Genomic DNA, 12028 nt, shown 5'->3' on the forward strand with positions numbered 1-12028 from the left:
TGACAAGAAGGCAGTCCAGAGGGAGGAATAAATAAAAGTAGACAAATTATTTTCAGAGACTATAATATGCCTTGCTGTGTTCACAGTCCCTAGAACAGTGCCTGGATCGTGGTAGGTACTCAGTGCGTTGTTGATAAAATTAGATTTGTTGGCTCATTGCAATAAGACAGACCACACGCCAGAGGAATGGTGGGACATCTCACCAAACAAAGGAAAAGAAAGAATTATTATAGGATTTGAGGTGAGGGTGGAGTTCAGGTGGATATTACATAAAGCAGAGTGTTGCTAGACTCAAAGCAAAGCAGGGCTGTATGTAAAAAGGTGAACATCAGATCTGGTCTGCAAAGTGGACCCAGGGTCTGTTTCCTTGGCTACTAGAAAGTTGAGAGAAGTGGACTGTTGTGTTCAGAACCCCCTACCTGCAGCTGTTCCCCAGAGTGTAAATAGAGGACTTAGGAAACAAAGGGGCAAACTTGGTTGAAGAGTTGTTTAGAAGGCACATCAGCAGAACTTGCTGACATTGGATGTGGAATGAGGGGAAAGAGTGAATTGAAATGTGACTCCTCAGTTTATGACTCCTGTAAGTGGGTAGCAGACCATGTCCTTACCCAGTAGGGAACACATGGAAACAGTAGTTGGACTAGGGAAGCAGGAGAGGGAAGGGGTAAGATGATCACCTCACTTTTCTGTCTGTTGGGCTTCCGATTGCTGTGCGAACTCTACCGTACAGATGCACAGGCAGGAGGAGGTGCGAGTGTGGGATGCTGGAAGCAGGGGTGAGCACAATAGATGCAGATGCCCGGGAGTCATTCTCATTGCTTATGGAGCCTGGAAAAGCACTGGATCAGGAGAAGAACCCCGGGAAGATTACCCTACTTTTCAGAACGGGTAGGATGAGCCCACAGTAAGACCACAAGAGGACAGAGAGGTAGGAACCAAAGCGAAGAGCTGCTGTGTCAGAGAAACTGGGAGAGGGTTCCAAGGAAGGGTGAGTGGTCAGCCATATCAAGTTAGTAAACAGACTCAAGGATGGAAGAACAAGTTGGTTTTCACAGCTGGCAGGTGGGTGGTAACCTTGACCCGAGTAGCTGCAGGGTGATTTCTCTGTGTTCGGCCATTACTAACCAGTGAGGGTGGGAAGAATAGGGCTCCACCTTTCAGGAGCTCCACCAAGAATGGGAGGAGACAGGGCAGCGGCTGCCATGGGAGGCGGGGTCAGGCTATGGTTCTGAGCAAGAAGAGCTTCCAGTGATTCACTTTTCCAAGCAGTAAGAGTCAGGACTTCACGTATACCTGATGAGATTTATGAGAAATATTTTAAATGGGTAAATCGTCTATATTCTTTTTCTGTAGTGCCTTGAACGCTCCATCTCAGTACTTACTCTGCATCCTCCTTCCTTCCCCTTCCCCAGCAACACACACACACACACAGCACACACACAGACAACACACACAACACACACACAACACAACATACACAACACAACACACACAACACAACACACACAACACACACACAACACACACCACACACACAACACACACCACACACAACACACCACACACAACACAACACACACCACACAACACACACAACACACACAACACACACACAACACACACACAACACACACAACACAACACACACAACACAACACACAGCACACACAACACACAACACAACACACACCACACACCACACACAACACACACAACACACACACAACACACACACAACACACACAACACAACACACACAACACAACACACAGCACACACAACACACAACACAACACACACCACACACACAACACACACAACACAACACACACAACACACAACACACACAACACACACAACACACACACACAACACACACAGCCTTATACACTTGATTATATTATAATGACCATGCAGACCCCTCTTAGAAAGAATTCCTACTTGGACTGTACCCAGGAGGTATGGCTATGGGAAAGAGCAAATAAATCTTGAGCTCTGAAGGAAGGGCTAGTTGCACATGTATTTAGTCCTTCCAGACCAAACATTTAGGGAAAAAAATGAAGTTTTTAAAAGATAAAACCAATAATAACTTTTATTTTTATTTTGTCCCACAGAGGTGCCACCACCAAACTGAAGGCAACCAAACCACTCAGACCAGCAAAACCAGGGGAAGCTTGTGGGTCCAGTGAGCTCCCATCTCCATCAGGTGGTGGCCCCACTCTTGGATTTTAACCTCTGTGGAAATTGCAGACTTCCAGGAGTTCTGTGGGGACAGAGCAGAGGGGTAGGACAGTTAATCTCCACCTATATTTATTTTCTGTTAAGTGAATCAACAGTTAAGCCTGATACAAAAGTGCTCAGACCCATTGCCCTGCTCTTCTGATGGATGGACCTGGCCGTTCTCCTAGTGGCCTCCTCCTCCCGCCTGCACAGCTCCTGTGCCCACAGCGGGCAGTGTCTCACACCAAGAATGGTAACAGGATTTCCCTGCCCTACATCATCCCCCATCTTGTGTCTTACGGGCAGGGCTCACACGCCTGAGTCCATGTGGCTGGAATGAGCCTGGGAGGACTGTCCTCTCTGATCCAAGTGAGGAACTAACATAACGAGATGCACTAAGCACCCAGCACATGCCAGTTTCTGTCCTGGGAGCTGGGGATGGAGCAGGGTACAGCAGGGCCAGAGTCTCCGCCCCCTCACAGACTATATAGGTTAGGTAAATACAACCCGGGTACTCAGAACAGTGGCCATGGAGCCTTCCTTATACCAGAATTATGTGGGCAGCTGTTAAAATGCAGAAACCCTGAACCTGGCACAGACTTGCTGAATCAGTATCCCCAGGACCTGGGAATCAGTATCTTAAGGACTGTGGCTTATGGACCTGCACTCTGCAGTTGAAGAATAACCTCCCTATAGCTACATGGTATTCTCCCACATCTTCCAAATGATTCCAAGTCATTAAATGATGTCCAACATAGCTATAGTACAAAGGTGTGTTTTACTGTATTCTAATTCTTAGAAAGCTGGTGTTCTAGATAAGTACAGGCATACCTCATTTTATTGTGCTTCGCTTTATTGCACTTCACAGATGTTGTGTTTTTTACAAGTTGAAGGTTTGTGGTAACCCTGCATCAAGCAAGTCTACGGGCACCATTTTCCCAATAACATTTGCTAACTTCATGTCTCTGTGTCACATTTTGGTAATTCTTGAAATATTTCAGACTTTTTCATTATTATTATATATTTGTTATGGTGATCTGTGGTCAGTAATCCTTGGTGTTACTATTGTTAATTGTTTTGGGGCACCACAAGCCATGCCCATTAACATGGCAAACTTAATTGATAAATGTTGTGTGTGTTCTGACTGCTCCACCAGCACAACAATATTGAAATTAGGCCAGTTAATAACCCTACACTGGCCTCTAAGTGTTCAAGTGAAAGGAAGAGTTGCACATCTCTCACTTTAAATCAAAAGCTAGATGTGATTAAGCTTAGTGAGGAAGGCCTGTCCAAAGCCAAGCTGGGCATCTTGTGCCAAACAGTTAGCCAAGTTGTGGACGCAAAGGAAAAGTTCTTGAAGGAAGTTAAAAGTGCTGCTCCAGTGGACACAGAAATGATAAGAAACAGCCTTATTCCTGATATGGAGAAAGTTTTAGTGGCCTAGATAAAGGATCAAACCAGCCACAACATTCCCTTAAGCTAAAGCCTAATCCAGAGCAAGGCCCTAACTCTCTTCAGTTCTCTGAAGGCTGAGGGAGGTAAGGCAGCTGCAGGAGAAATGTCTGAAGCCAGCAGAGGTTGGTTCATGAGGTTTAAGGAAAGAAGCCATCTCCATAACATAAAAGTGCAAAGTGAAGCAGCAAGTGCTGATGTAGAAGCTACAGCAAGTTACACAGAAGACCTACCTAAGATAGTTAATGAAGGTGGCTACACTAAACAACAGATTTTCCATGTAGACAAAACAGCCTTCTATTGGAAGAAGATGCCATCTAGGACTTTCATAGCTAGAGAGGAGAAGTCAACGCCTGGCTTCACAGCTTCAAAGGACAGGCTGACTCTCTTGTTAGGGGCTAATGCAGCTGGTGACTTGAAGTTGAAGCCAATGCTCATTTACCATTTCAAAAATGCTAGGTCCCTTAAGAATTATGCTCAGTCTCCTCTGCATGTGCTCTACAAAGGGAACAACAAAGCCTGGATGACAGTACATCTGTTTACAATATGGTTTACTGAATATTTTAAGCCCACTATTGAGACCTACTGCTCAGAAGAAAAGATTCCTTTCAAAATATGACTGCTCACTGACAATGTACCTGGTCACCCAAGAGCTCTGATGGAGATGTGCAGGATTAATGTTGTTTTCATGCCTGCTAACAGGACATCCATTCTGCAGCCCATGGATCAAGGAGTCATTCTGACTCTCAAGTCTCATTATGAAAGAAATATATTCCATAAGGCTATAGCTGCCATAGATAGTGATTCCTCTGATGGGTCTGGGCAAAGTCAAATGAAAACCTTCTGGAAAGGATTCCTTTCTAGATGCCATTAAGAACATTTGTGATTCATGGAGAAAGGTCAAAATATCATCATGAACAGGAGTTTGAAAGAAGTTTATTCCAGTCCTCACAGGTGACTATAAGGGGTTTAAGACTTCAGTGGAGGAAGTAACTGCAGATGTGGTGGAAACAGCATAAGAACTAGAATTAGAAGAGGAGCCTGAAGAGGTGACTGACTTGCTGCAAATCTCATGATAAAACTTTAATGAATAAGGAGTTGCTTCTCATGGATGAGCAAAGAGAGTGGTTTCTTGGGATGAAATCTACTCCTGGTGAAGATGCTGTGAAGATTGTTGAAATGACAACAAAGGATTTAGAATATTATATAAACTTAGTTGATAAGCTAACAACAGGGCTTGAGAGGATGGAACTCCAGTTTTGAAAGAAATTCTGCTGCGGGTAAAATGCTATCAAACAGCATTGCATGCTACAGAGAAATCGTTCATAAAAGAAGAGTCAATTGATGGGGCAAACTTAATTGTCGTCTTCTTTTAAGAAATTGCCAGAGTCACCTCAGCCTTCAGCAACCACCACCCTGATCAGTCAGCAGCCATCACCATCGAGGTATGACGCTCCACCAGCAAAGAGATTATGACTTGCTGAAGGCTCAGATGATGGTTAGCATTTTTTAGCAATGAAGTATTTTTTAATTAAGGTACGTACATTGTTAGACACTTTTTAGACATAATGCTATTGCACACTTTATACTGTAGTATAAACATAACTTTTATGTGCACTGGAAAACCAAAAACTTCATATGTCTTGCTTTATTGCAATATTCCTTTATTGCAATAGTCTGAAACTGAACCTGCAATATCTCCGAGGTATGCCTGTGGTGTGTATGGCAACTTTAGAGTTACTGGAACTTATCATTGTTCAAGCTCTCAGGAGCGACACCATGTAAAAGAACTCTCTGCAATGCTGGAAATGTTCTCTTTGCTCATCTATGTGGAGACACATGTATCTATTGAGCACTTGAATTATGGCTAGTGTGACTGAGGAACTAAATTTAAAATTTTGTTTAATACTAATACAAATTTAAATACCCACAGGTAGCTAGAGGCTACCATCTTGAACAAGGCAGCACTGTATTAAAAGGTGTTTAGAGCAGAGTGACTGGCATGGGCACATAACTCTCCTCCTTTTCTTAGTAATAGCATGGAATTCTGCATGTCCAGGCGGTCACTACCTCAGTGCCTTCAGCCTGTGCCCCCTTACGATCAGCCCATGCAAGTTAGCCTTTCATTCATGCTGGGATTGCACTGTTCCCTCAGCATTTCATCCTGTCCGTTGGCCATCTCCTGGGGACTGCAGCCCGCTCCTCCTTTTGTATCCAGCACCCAGAACCCCACACATGTTCGCTTTGCAGATTCCCCAGTGCTGTTCTGTTCCTCTTACTCACTTGAGGTGGAGCATTGTCTCAGGTTAGCCACAGCTGTGACATACTCAGGTCCTAAGTAAGATTCATACGTTGCTGTGTTCTGAAGTTCAGCCAGACATTTAGTGTCACTCCTGAACAGAAGGTCCTTGCTTTCTGAGTGGAACAAGCAAAAACTGCTCGGGCAGCTATTTCCATTTTTTCCAAATTCATCCTGTCAAATGGACAGAAAGTGCATGAGGACCTGTGGCAAAGAGCTGCTGGGAACACATGGAGGAGACTGGAAGCTGGAAACCAGCCCTGGGAAGACAGGGAAGCTTCAGAGGATGCCTCAGGATCCTTCCACATCCATCACCTGGCATTCATACAATTATGGACCTCAAATCTGTGCTTCCGTGAGGCCCCAAAGTCCTCTGTAGGGTCCATCCTGGTCCTATCTCCTTGGGGAAGTCCTTGCCTCCCACCCACTGCTGACTTCTCTCATCTCTCTTCCTCACTTCATTGGCCATGGTCTTGGGGGCGGCTTCCAGGAAATGAGAGGGCAGAAGCATGTCCCTTTTAAGTATTATTGTCAAAGAAAATATTAAATATGAGCAACCCAGTGAGGAGGAGTACAGGTAGCTGTTAAAAGTTCATATTTGACTTTTATCTTTGATCCTATCTTGATAAGAGGCTCAACTCCTCCAGGCCTTCTAAGATTATAAGTGAAATAATGATTACAGAATGTTTAGCATTCCATCTAGCACTTAGGAAATGTTCATTAAATACTAATTATTAGTACCATTTACCTTCAGAGGACTCACAAAGGTATGCTATCTTAATTTTTAAAAGAAGAAAACCAATGGTGGATCAATAGACAGGAAGCTGTCACTGAGGGGAGGGTGGTGTTTGTGGGTGGAGGGGTCTTTAGGATTAAAATACTCAGGCAGTCTCTCTCCCCACAAGGCCAGCCCTGGGTTGGTTGTTTTCCCCAGAGGACAAGTTCCCTCAGGGTAGGTTCCTGGGTTCTTCTGCCTGTTGGAATGGTTCTTAGTCTGCCTAAGCAAGAGGAACACAGTCCACATTTCATGACTTGTATCTAGAAGGGCTGGGAAATAGGATCAGTCACCTTCATTTTAAAAAATGGCAGAAGTGGGGCTTCCCTGGTGGCGCAGTGGTTGAGAGTCCGCCTGCCGATGCAGGGGACACGGGTTCGTGCCCCGGTCCGGGAAGATCCCACATGCCGCGGAGCGGCTGGGCCCATGAGCCATGGCTGCTGAGCCTGCGCGTCCGGAGCCTGCGCTCCACAACGGGAGAGGCCACAACAGTGAGAGGCCAGTGTACCGCAAAAAAAAAAAAAAAAAAAAGAAAAGAAAAAAAAAAGGCAGAAGTGGGGAAAATGAGGGTACCACAGAGCAAGGTCAGGGTCGAGCTGGAGGGCAGGTACTTGGACCCTGGGACACGTGCATCAGATGGAGTCTGATCTCTAGCGAGCAGAAGATATAAGCAGAGCGAGACCTGGGAGATCCAGTTCCACAATCCATGCCCTCCCAGTTCTAACTTCCAGGAAAAGAATGCTGGGGTACGGGCTGGGACTCAGCTGGGAAATCCCCAAATAATCCACACGCACCCAAGAAGAAAGGGTTGGGGGCCCTGTCTGTGCCACCATACCTGCTGTTTCTTTAATATTTTGCGAACACAAGCTGCCTTATCTTCCCGTGAGACCACAGCATGATTCGGGGCTCGGGCCAGGTAGCAAAGCTCCGCATCCTTCACAGGCTTCCTGGATCCGTCGGTGCACAGCAGCTCATAATCCTCCTCCTTCAGTGTTTTTGCCCATGCTTCAGGGTTTTTTTCTGGGTACAGAAAAGGTGGGTCAGCCACAGTTTTGATCAAGGCGCACCTCACTGGGGAGATGTGACCAACCCACTGGCGTGTGGGGGGCCTGGGCCCAGTGGCCAGCAGGGGTTACAGTAATGTGGAGAGGAAGAGAGTTACCAGGAATTCCCAGACACCACTCCTTTCTATCTGCCCACGCAGCCAGGGGAGGGTGAACCACATTCTATGGATGATGTTCAAAATGATCTTCATTTCTACTAAATTCCAAAGCATTTGGATCTCCTGCTCCAGTGTAGAAAGAACGTGACCCTCTAAGCAGGTTTGTGCTGTACCATCTAGCACTAGCGAAAGCCAAAGAACTTTCCCCAGAGCCCTTTTGGAAGCGCCAAAGATTTTACCTTTATGAGTGAAATCTGGCTCACTCATACTAGTTCTATGTGGAATGCACGCATGCCTCTGTGCATACAGGTCCATATCCTGTTCTCAGCCCCTTGCTTCATCTTTTCTGTATTCTCTCTGAAAAACGAACATCTCACCCATTCTCAAGGTTTAAGCTCCTTCCTCCTAAGGCAATTCTCAAATAAGTTTTCCCGGTTTTTGCTTCTCTCCTAAGATACAGGATTGCAGTCTTTTTCTTAATTTAATTTTCTCATTTAATTGAAAAACTAATATATGAATGCAGTATTTTAAAAGTTTATATTTATACAGAGAGTAAAAATATCCCTTCTCCTACACTCTCCAAAGATACACTTTTGGTTTTTATAGAAAACTCCAAATTGCCTGCCTTTCCTCCCACCAGTACCTGCACATATCCTTGCTCACCTTTTAACATTTCTCCTTTCTTTTCTTACCCATCCCATCAACTCAACACCTTCCAAGTGAAATCCATGCTTATTCTCTCCAAACCCTTTCTGTTCTACTTAGTACTTTAAGCATTTGTTCAGTACCATGTCCTCAGCCTTCTGCAAGACACAATCTTATTGGAGGGGGGAAATAGCACACATACCAAAATCAAAAATGCAGGGCACAGATAATAACATTTTGTATTTTGTGTAACACTCTCTAAACGCTGTGTGAGCTAGGGAACCAGCACAGTGAGAGCACATTAACTCAGGAAGGCTAGTTGGAGAAGGCAAGGTTTCAGGTGTGTCCTGTAACATGTGTAGGCCTGAGAGGAGGAGAGAGGAACGCATCTCTGTGAGGGGATGGAGGGCTCCGGCAAGACTCATGGACAGGTACGTGCCCAGTGTTCCTATTGGGTGGAGGAGAACAGGCCCACTGGAACAGAGTCTTGGGCAGTCAGGCTATACATGCTCAGATCCTCAAGGCCCTAGTGTGGGATGGAGTGTGGCACTTAGGTAGGAAGAAAAGTGGGTCTATGAGAACTTATGAATGGAAATCAATCTTCATGTGTGAGCCTGAAATAGGACAACTAGGAAAAATGAGATGGGAGGTGATTTGGTCTGGGTTAGGAGCAGTGGGCATCTAGAAGGGCATGATAAAAAATTTTCTTTCCACTACGAATAATGCTTGTTTACTGCAGCTAATTTGTAAAATGCTACATAGTTTAAGGAAGAAGACTTTGAAACCCAGTATAATCCCACAGCGTTCACCTTCAACATTGGTGCATTACTTCTAGTCTCTTTTCTAGACTCATATGATGTGCAGACACATATCTATATAATTAGATCATACAGTCTCTATGCCTTTGTATCCTGGTTCTTCCATATCACAACATACCATAGAATTTAATGAAGACATACATATTCCGAAGAAACAGAAAACATATTGACTGAGAAATTAATCTAGGCTCGACTGGCAGGGCGTATAATAAAGACCTCCATGGGGACAGAGGCTGTGTGAAGAGGACTGGGTTTTGAGAGAAGTATGAGGAGTTTGGATTTATACAGGTTGAGGTTGCAATGCCAGTGTACTTTGTACATAAAAATGACCACAGGGCAAACAGAGATCCTGGGACGTTATTTAGATGGGAGGTGGGCCATCCTCTATAAATTCCCCTCAGGAGGTAAGGCTTTTGGAGTCTTTGCAAAGAGAGTTGCGGCCTCGAGAGGGGAGCCCTACTTGGAAGGGTACAAAGAGGAATCAAGGGATGACAAAGAACCAGCCTAGGGTGACACTCAGGTAGCAGGAAAAAGGACAGCCCTTAAAGGAAAAAAGCAAAAGTAACAGGAGGGAAGAAAGAAAAATTAGCCAAACCAATTATTCCTTCAAGTAAGTACTTAGCAACTTCTACTATGGTTGGTGTTAGGATGTAAGAAGAGGAAAAAAGAGCTCCCTGTGTCCATAGTTTATTACAGAATGTGATGAATTCAATAATAAGAGCAATATGGACAGAGGATTCTGTTGTGGGATGGAGGTGTGCCATTGGGGAAGGCGTCTTGGAGGAGTTGGTCCTGCACTAGTTCATTCTACATGAGCTGTTGGAGAAATTTGAGGTTGAGTAAAGGGACGTGAGGGAGGGAGGGAAGTAATAGCTGCCTGGACTCTAGGTGGGGAATGTAAGCAGTTAGTGATAGAGAGTGGGCAGGCGGAATACTCATTCTTACTGACATTTTTAAAATTTTTGTCTTGTTTGTTAATGTCATGGCCATCTAATATTCACCCACTAGTTTTAGTGCCCATTGATGATCCTTGCTTGAATCAATTATTACTATCTTGGTTGTCAAACGATAGTTTTTTAACTTCATAATTACTTCTGCATCTGTAATTAGCATTCTGCAATAAGGAAGATGTTTCCCTTATACTCATTTGTTTAATCAGGATGGACTTATGCGTTCCTATTTTATTCAATGGGTTATTATTTCTTACTACTATTATTATTTCTTTTAAAGCTCAAGATGTCCCAGATTTGGCCAGTGGAGGGCTTTCACAATGGCTCCTATGTGCTTTTATACGTCCCATCTCTCTGAGCTCTTCAGCGTGATGTTCCAGGTTCACCTTATACTTTTCCTGCCCCAGCCACAGAATCAGCTATTTTTCCAAGGGGCCTTGGTTCCTTCTATTGGAGAATGGTTCTAGAAGCCAAGGTCTTGGTGCTCATTCCTACAGGGGTGCCACTGTCTGTATGTTTTTCCCAGTGGACCTATAATATATTTAAATATATATTGGACCTAGAAATATGAGAAATAGTTATAAAGGACCTTTTGGGGATAACTCACGGAATTTGAATAGGGACTGTGGACGTGATGAGTATTAAATCCATGTTAGTATAAATTTCCTGATCTTGCTAATTGTAATGTAGGTATGTGAGAGAATGTCCTGGTTCTTAGGAAATGTGCACTGAAGTATTTAGGGGAAAGGAGGCACAGTGCCCACACCTGTAGGAAGGTTCCTGGGAGAGACTCAGGGCCACTGGGAAGCCCATGGTCCTTACCATTCTGCCTATCCAAGCGAACACTTCTCTCTTCACCAAACAAACAGGTTGAGAGTCAGAGCTCTGGACCCTGCCAGAATGCATAACACTTCCACAAAGACATCCTGAACACAAGTGAACCAGCGACCCTGATTTATGGGGACAAAGGTTATGCACGTACCATCAGTGTTCTCTTTGACAGTCTGGTCCTTCACAAAGGCCACGTCTCCCTTCTCAACCAGACACCTGCAGAGTCCCAGACAGGGAGAGAGAAGAAAAGAGGTCAGAGACACATCTGTCATTCAGAAAGGCCACCTTACAGATCCAGGGCTGGCCATCTGATATCAGCAATTGTGATTCCCATTTGATCACCAATCTACTGTCGCTGATCTTACATATTACTAATGTAAGTAATAAAAAGAAAACAAAACCTCTGATATGCTTTGTAGTTATACAATCTCACTTCTACACACTAAATTCTAAATTCTGGTCCAGTTTCTCCAACAGAGCTACGTCCGTTTCCTCGCTTCAACACAGATATTAGAGGAGCAGTTTTCCCTCAAGGTGATTCCTTACTCACAGTCTCCTTGTAAAACTGTAAACTTGTGGGCTGTGAATTGTTCTTACTCTAACTCACAAGCTGGTTGTACCTGGAAAATTGGAATAATCTTTGTTTTTCCTTCCCTAGTGAGAATTTTAGTTACAATACCACCATCATGGTGAAGTTGATGGATTCATGAACTACTAAGTGACACAGGTCCAAGTCAGACAGGATAGTTAAAAACTAATAAGGTCATAAAGTGCACAGGTGTCTCTTTAAAATGATAAAGACTCCATGAGCTAGAAATGTAACCAGAGGTGTAGAAGTCATGTACTTTACTTTTGTATTGATATATTTTCATGGTT

The 12028-nt window shown here is 44.2% G+C and overlaps 1 protein-coding gene across 1 annotated transcript in view; it reads right to left on the bottom strand.

Moving 5' to 3' along the window:
• Positions 1-2063: 2063 nt before the first annotated feature.
• TF (transferrin) overlaps positions 2064-12028 on the bottom strand; it is a 29338-nt gene continuing 19373 nt past the window's right edge. Inside the window, exons 14-17 of the mRNA XM_081234807.1 lie at positions 11304-11368; positions 7582-7766; positions 5956-6145; positions 2064-2263 (exon numbers count right to left, since the gene is read on the bottom strand). Coding sequence (XP_081090933.1) covers positions 2229-2263; positions 5956-6145; positions 7582-7766; positions 11304-11368 — 475 coding nt within the window. The 3' untranslated portion in view covers positions 2064-2228. The remainder of the gene's footprint in view (positions 2264-5955; positions 6146-7581; positions 7767-11303; positions 11369-12028) is intronic.

Source organism: Mesoplodon bidens (assembly GCF_964165515.1).
Source record: "Mesoplodon bidens genome assembly, chromosome: 5".
Lineage (NCBI taxonomy): Eukaryota > Metazoa > Chordata > Mammalia > Artiodactyla > Ziphiidae > Mesoplodon > Mesoplodon bidens.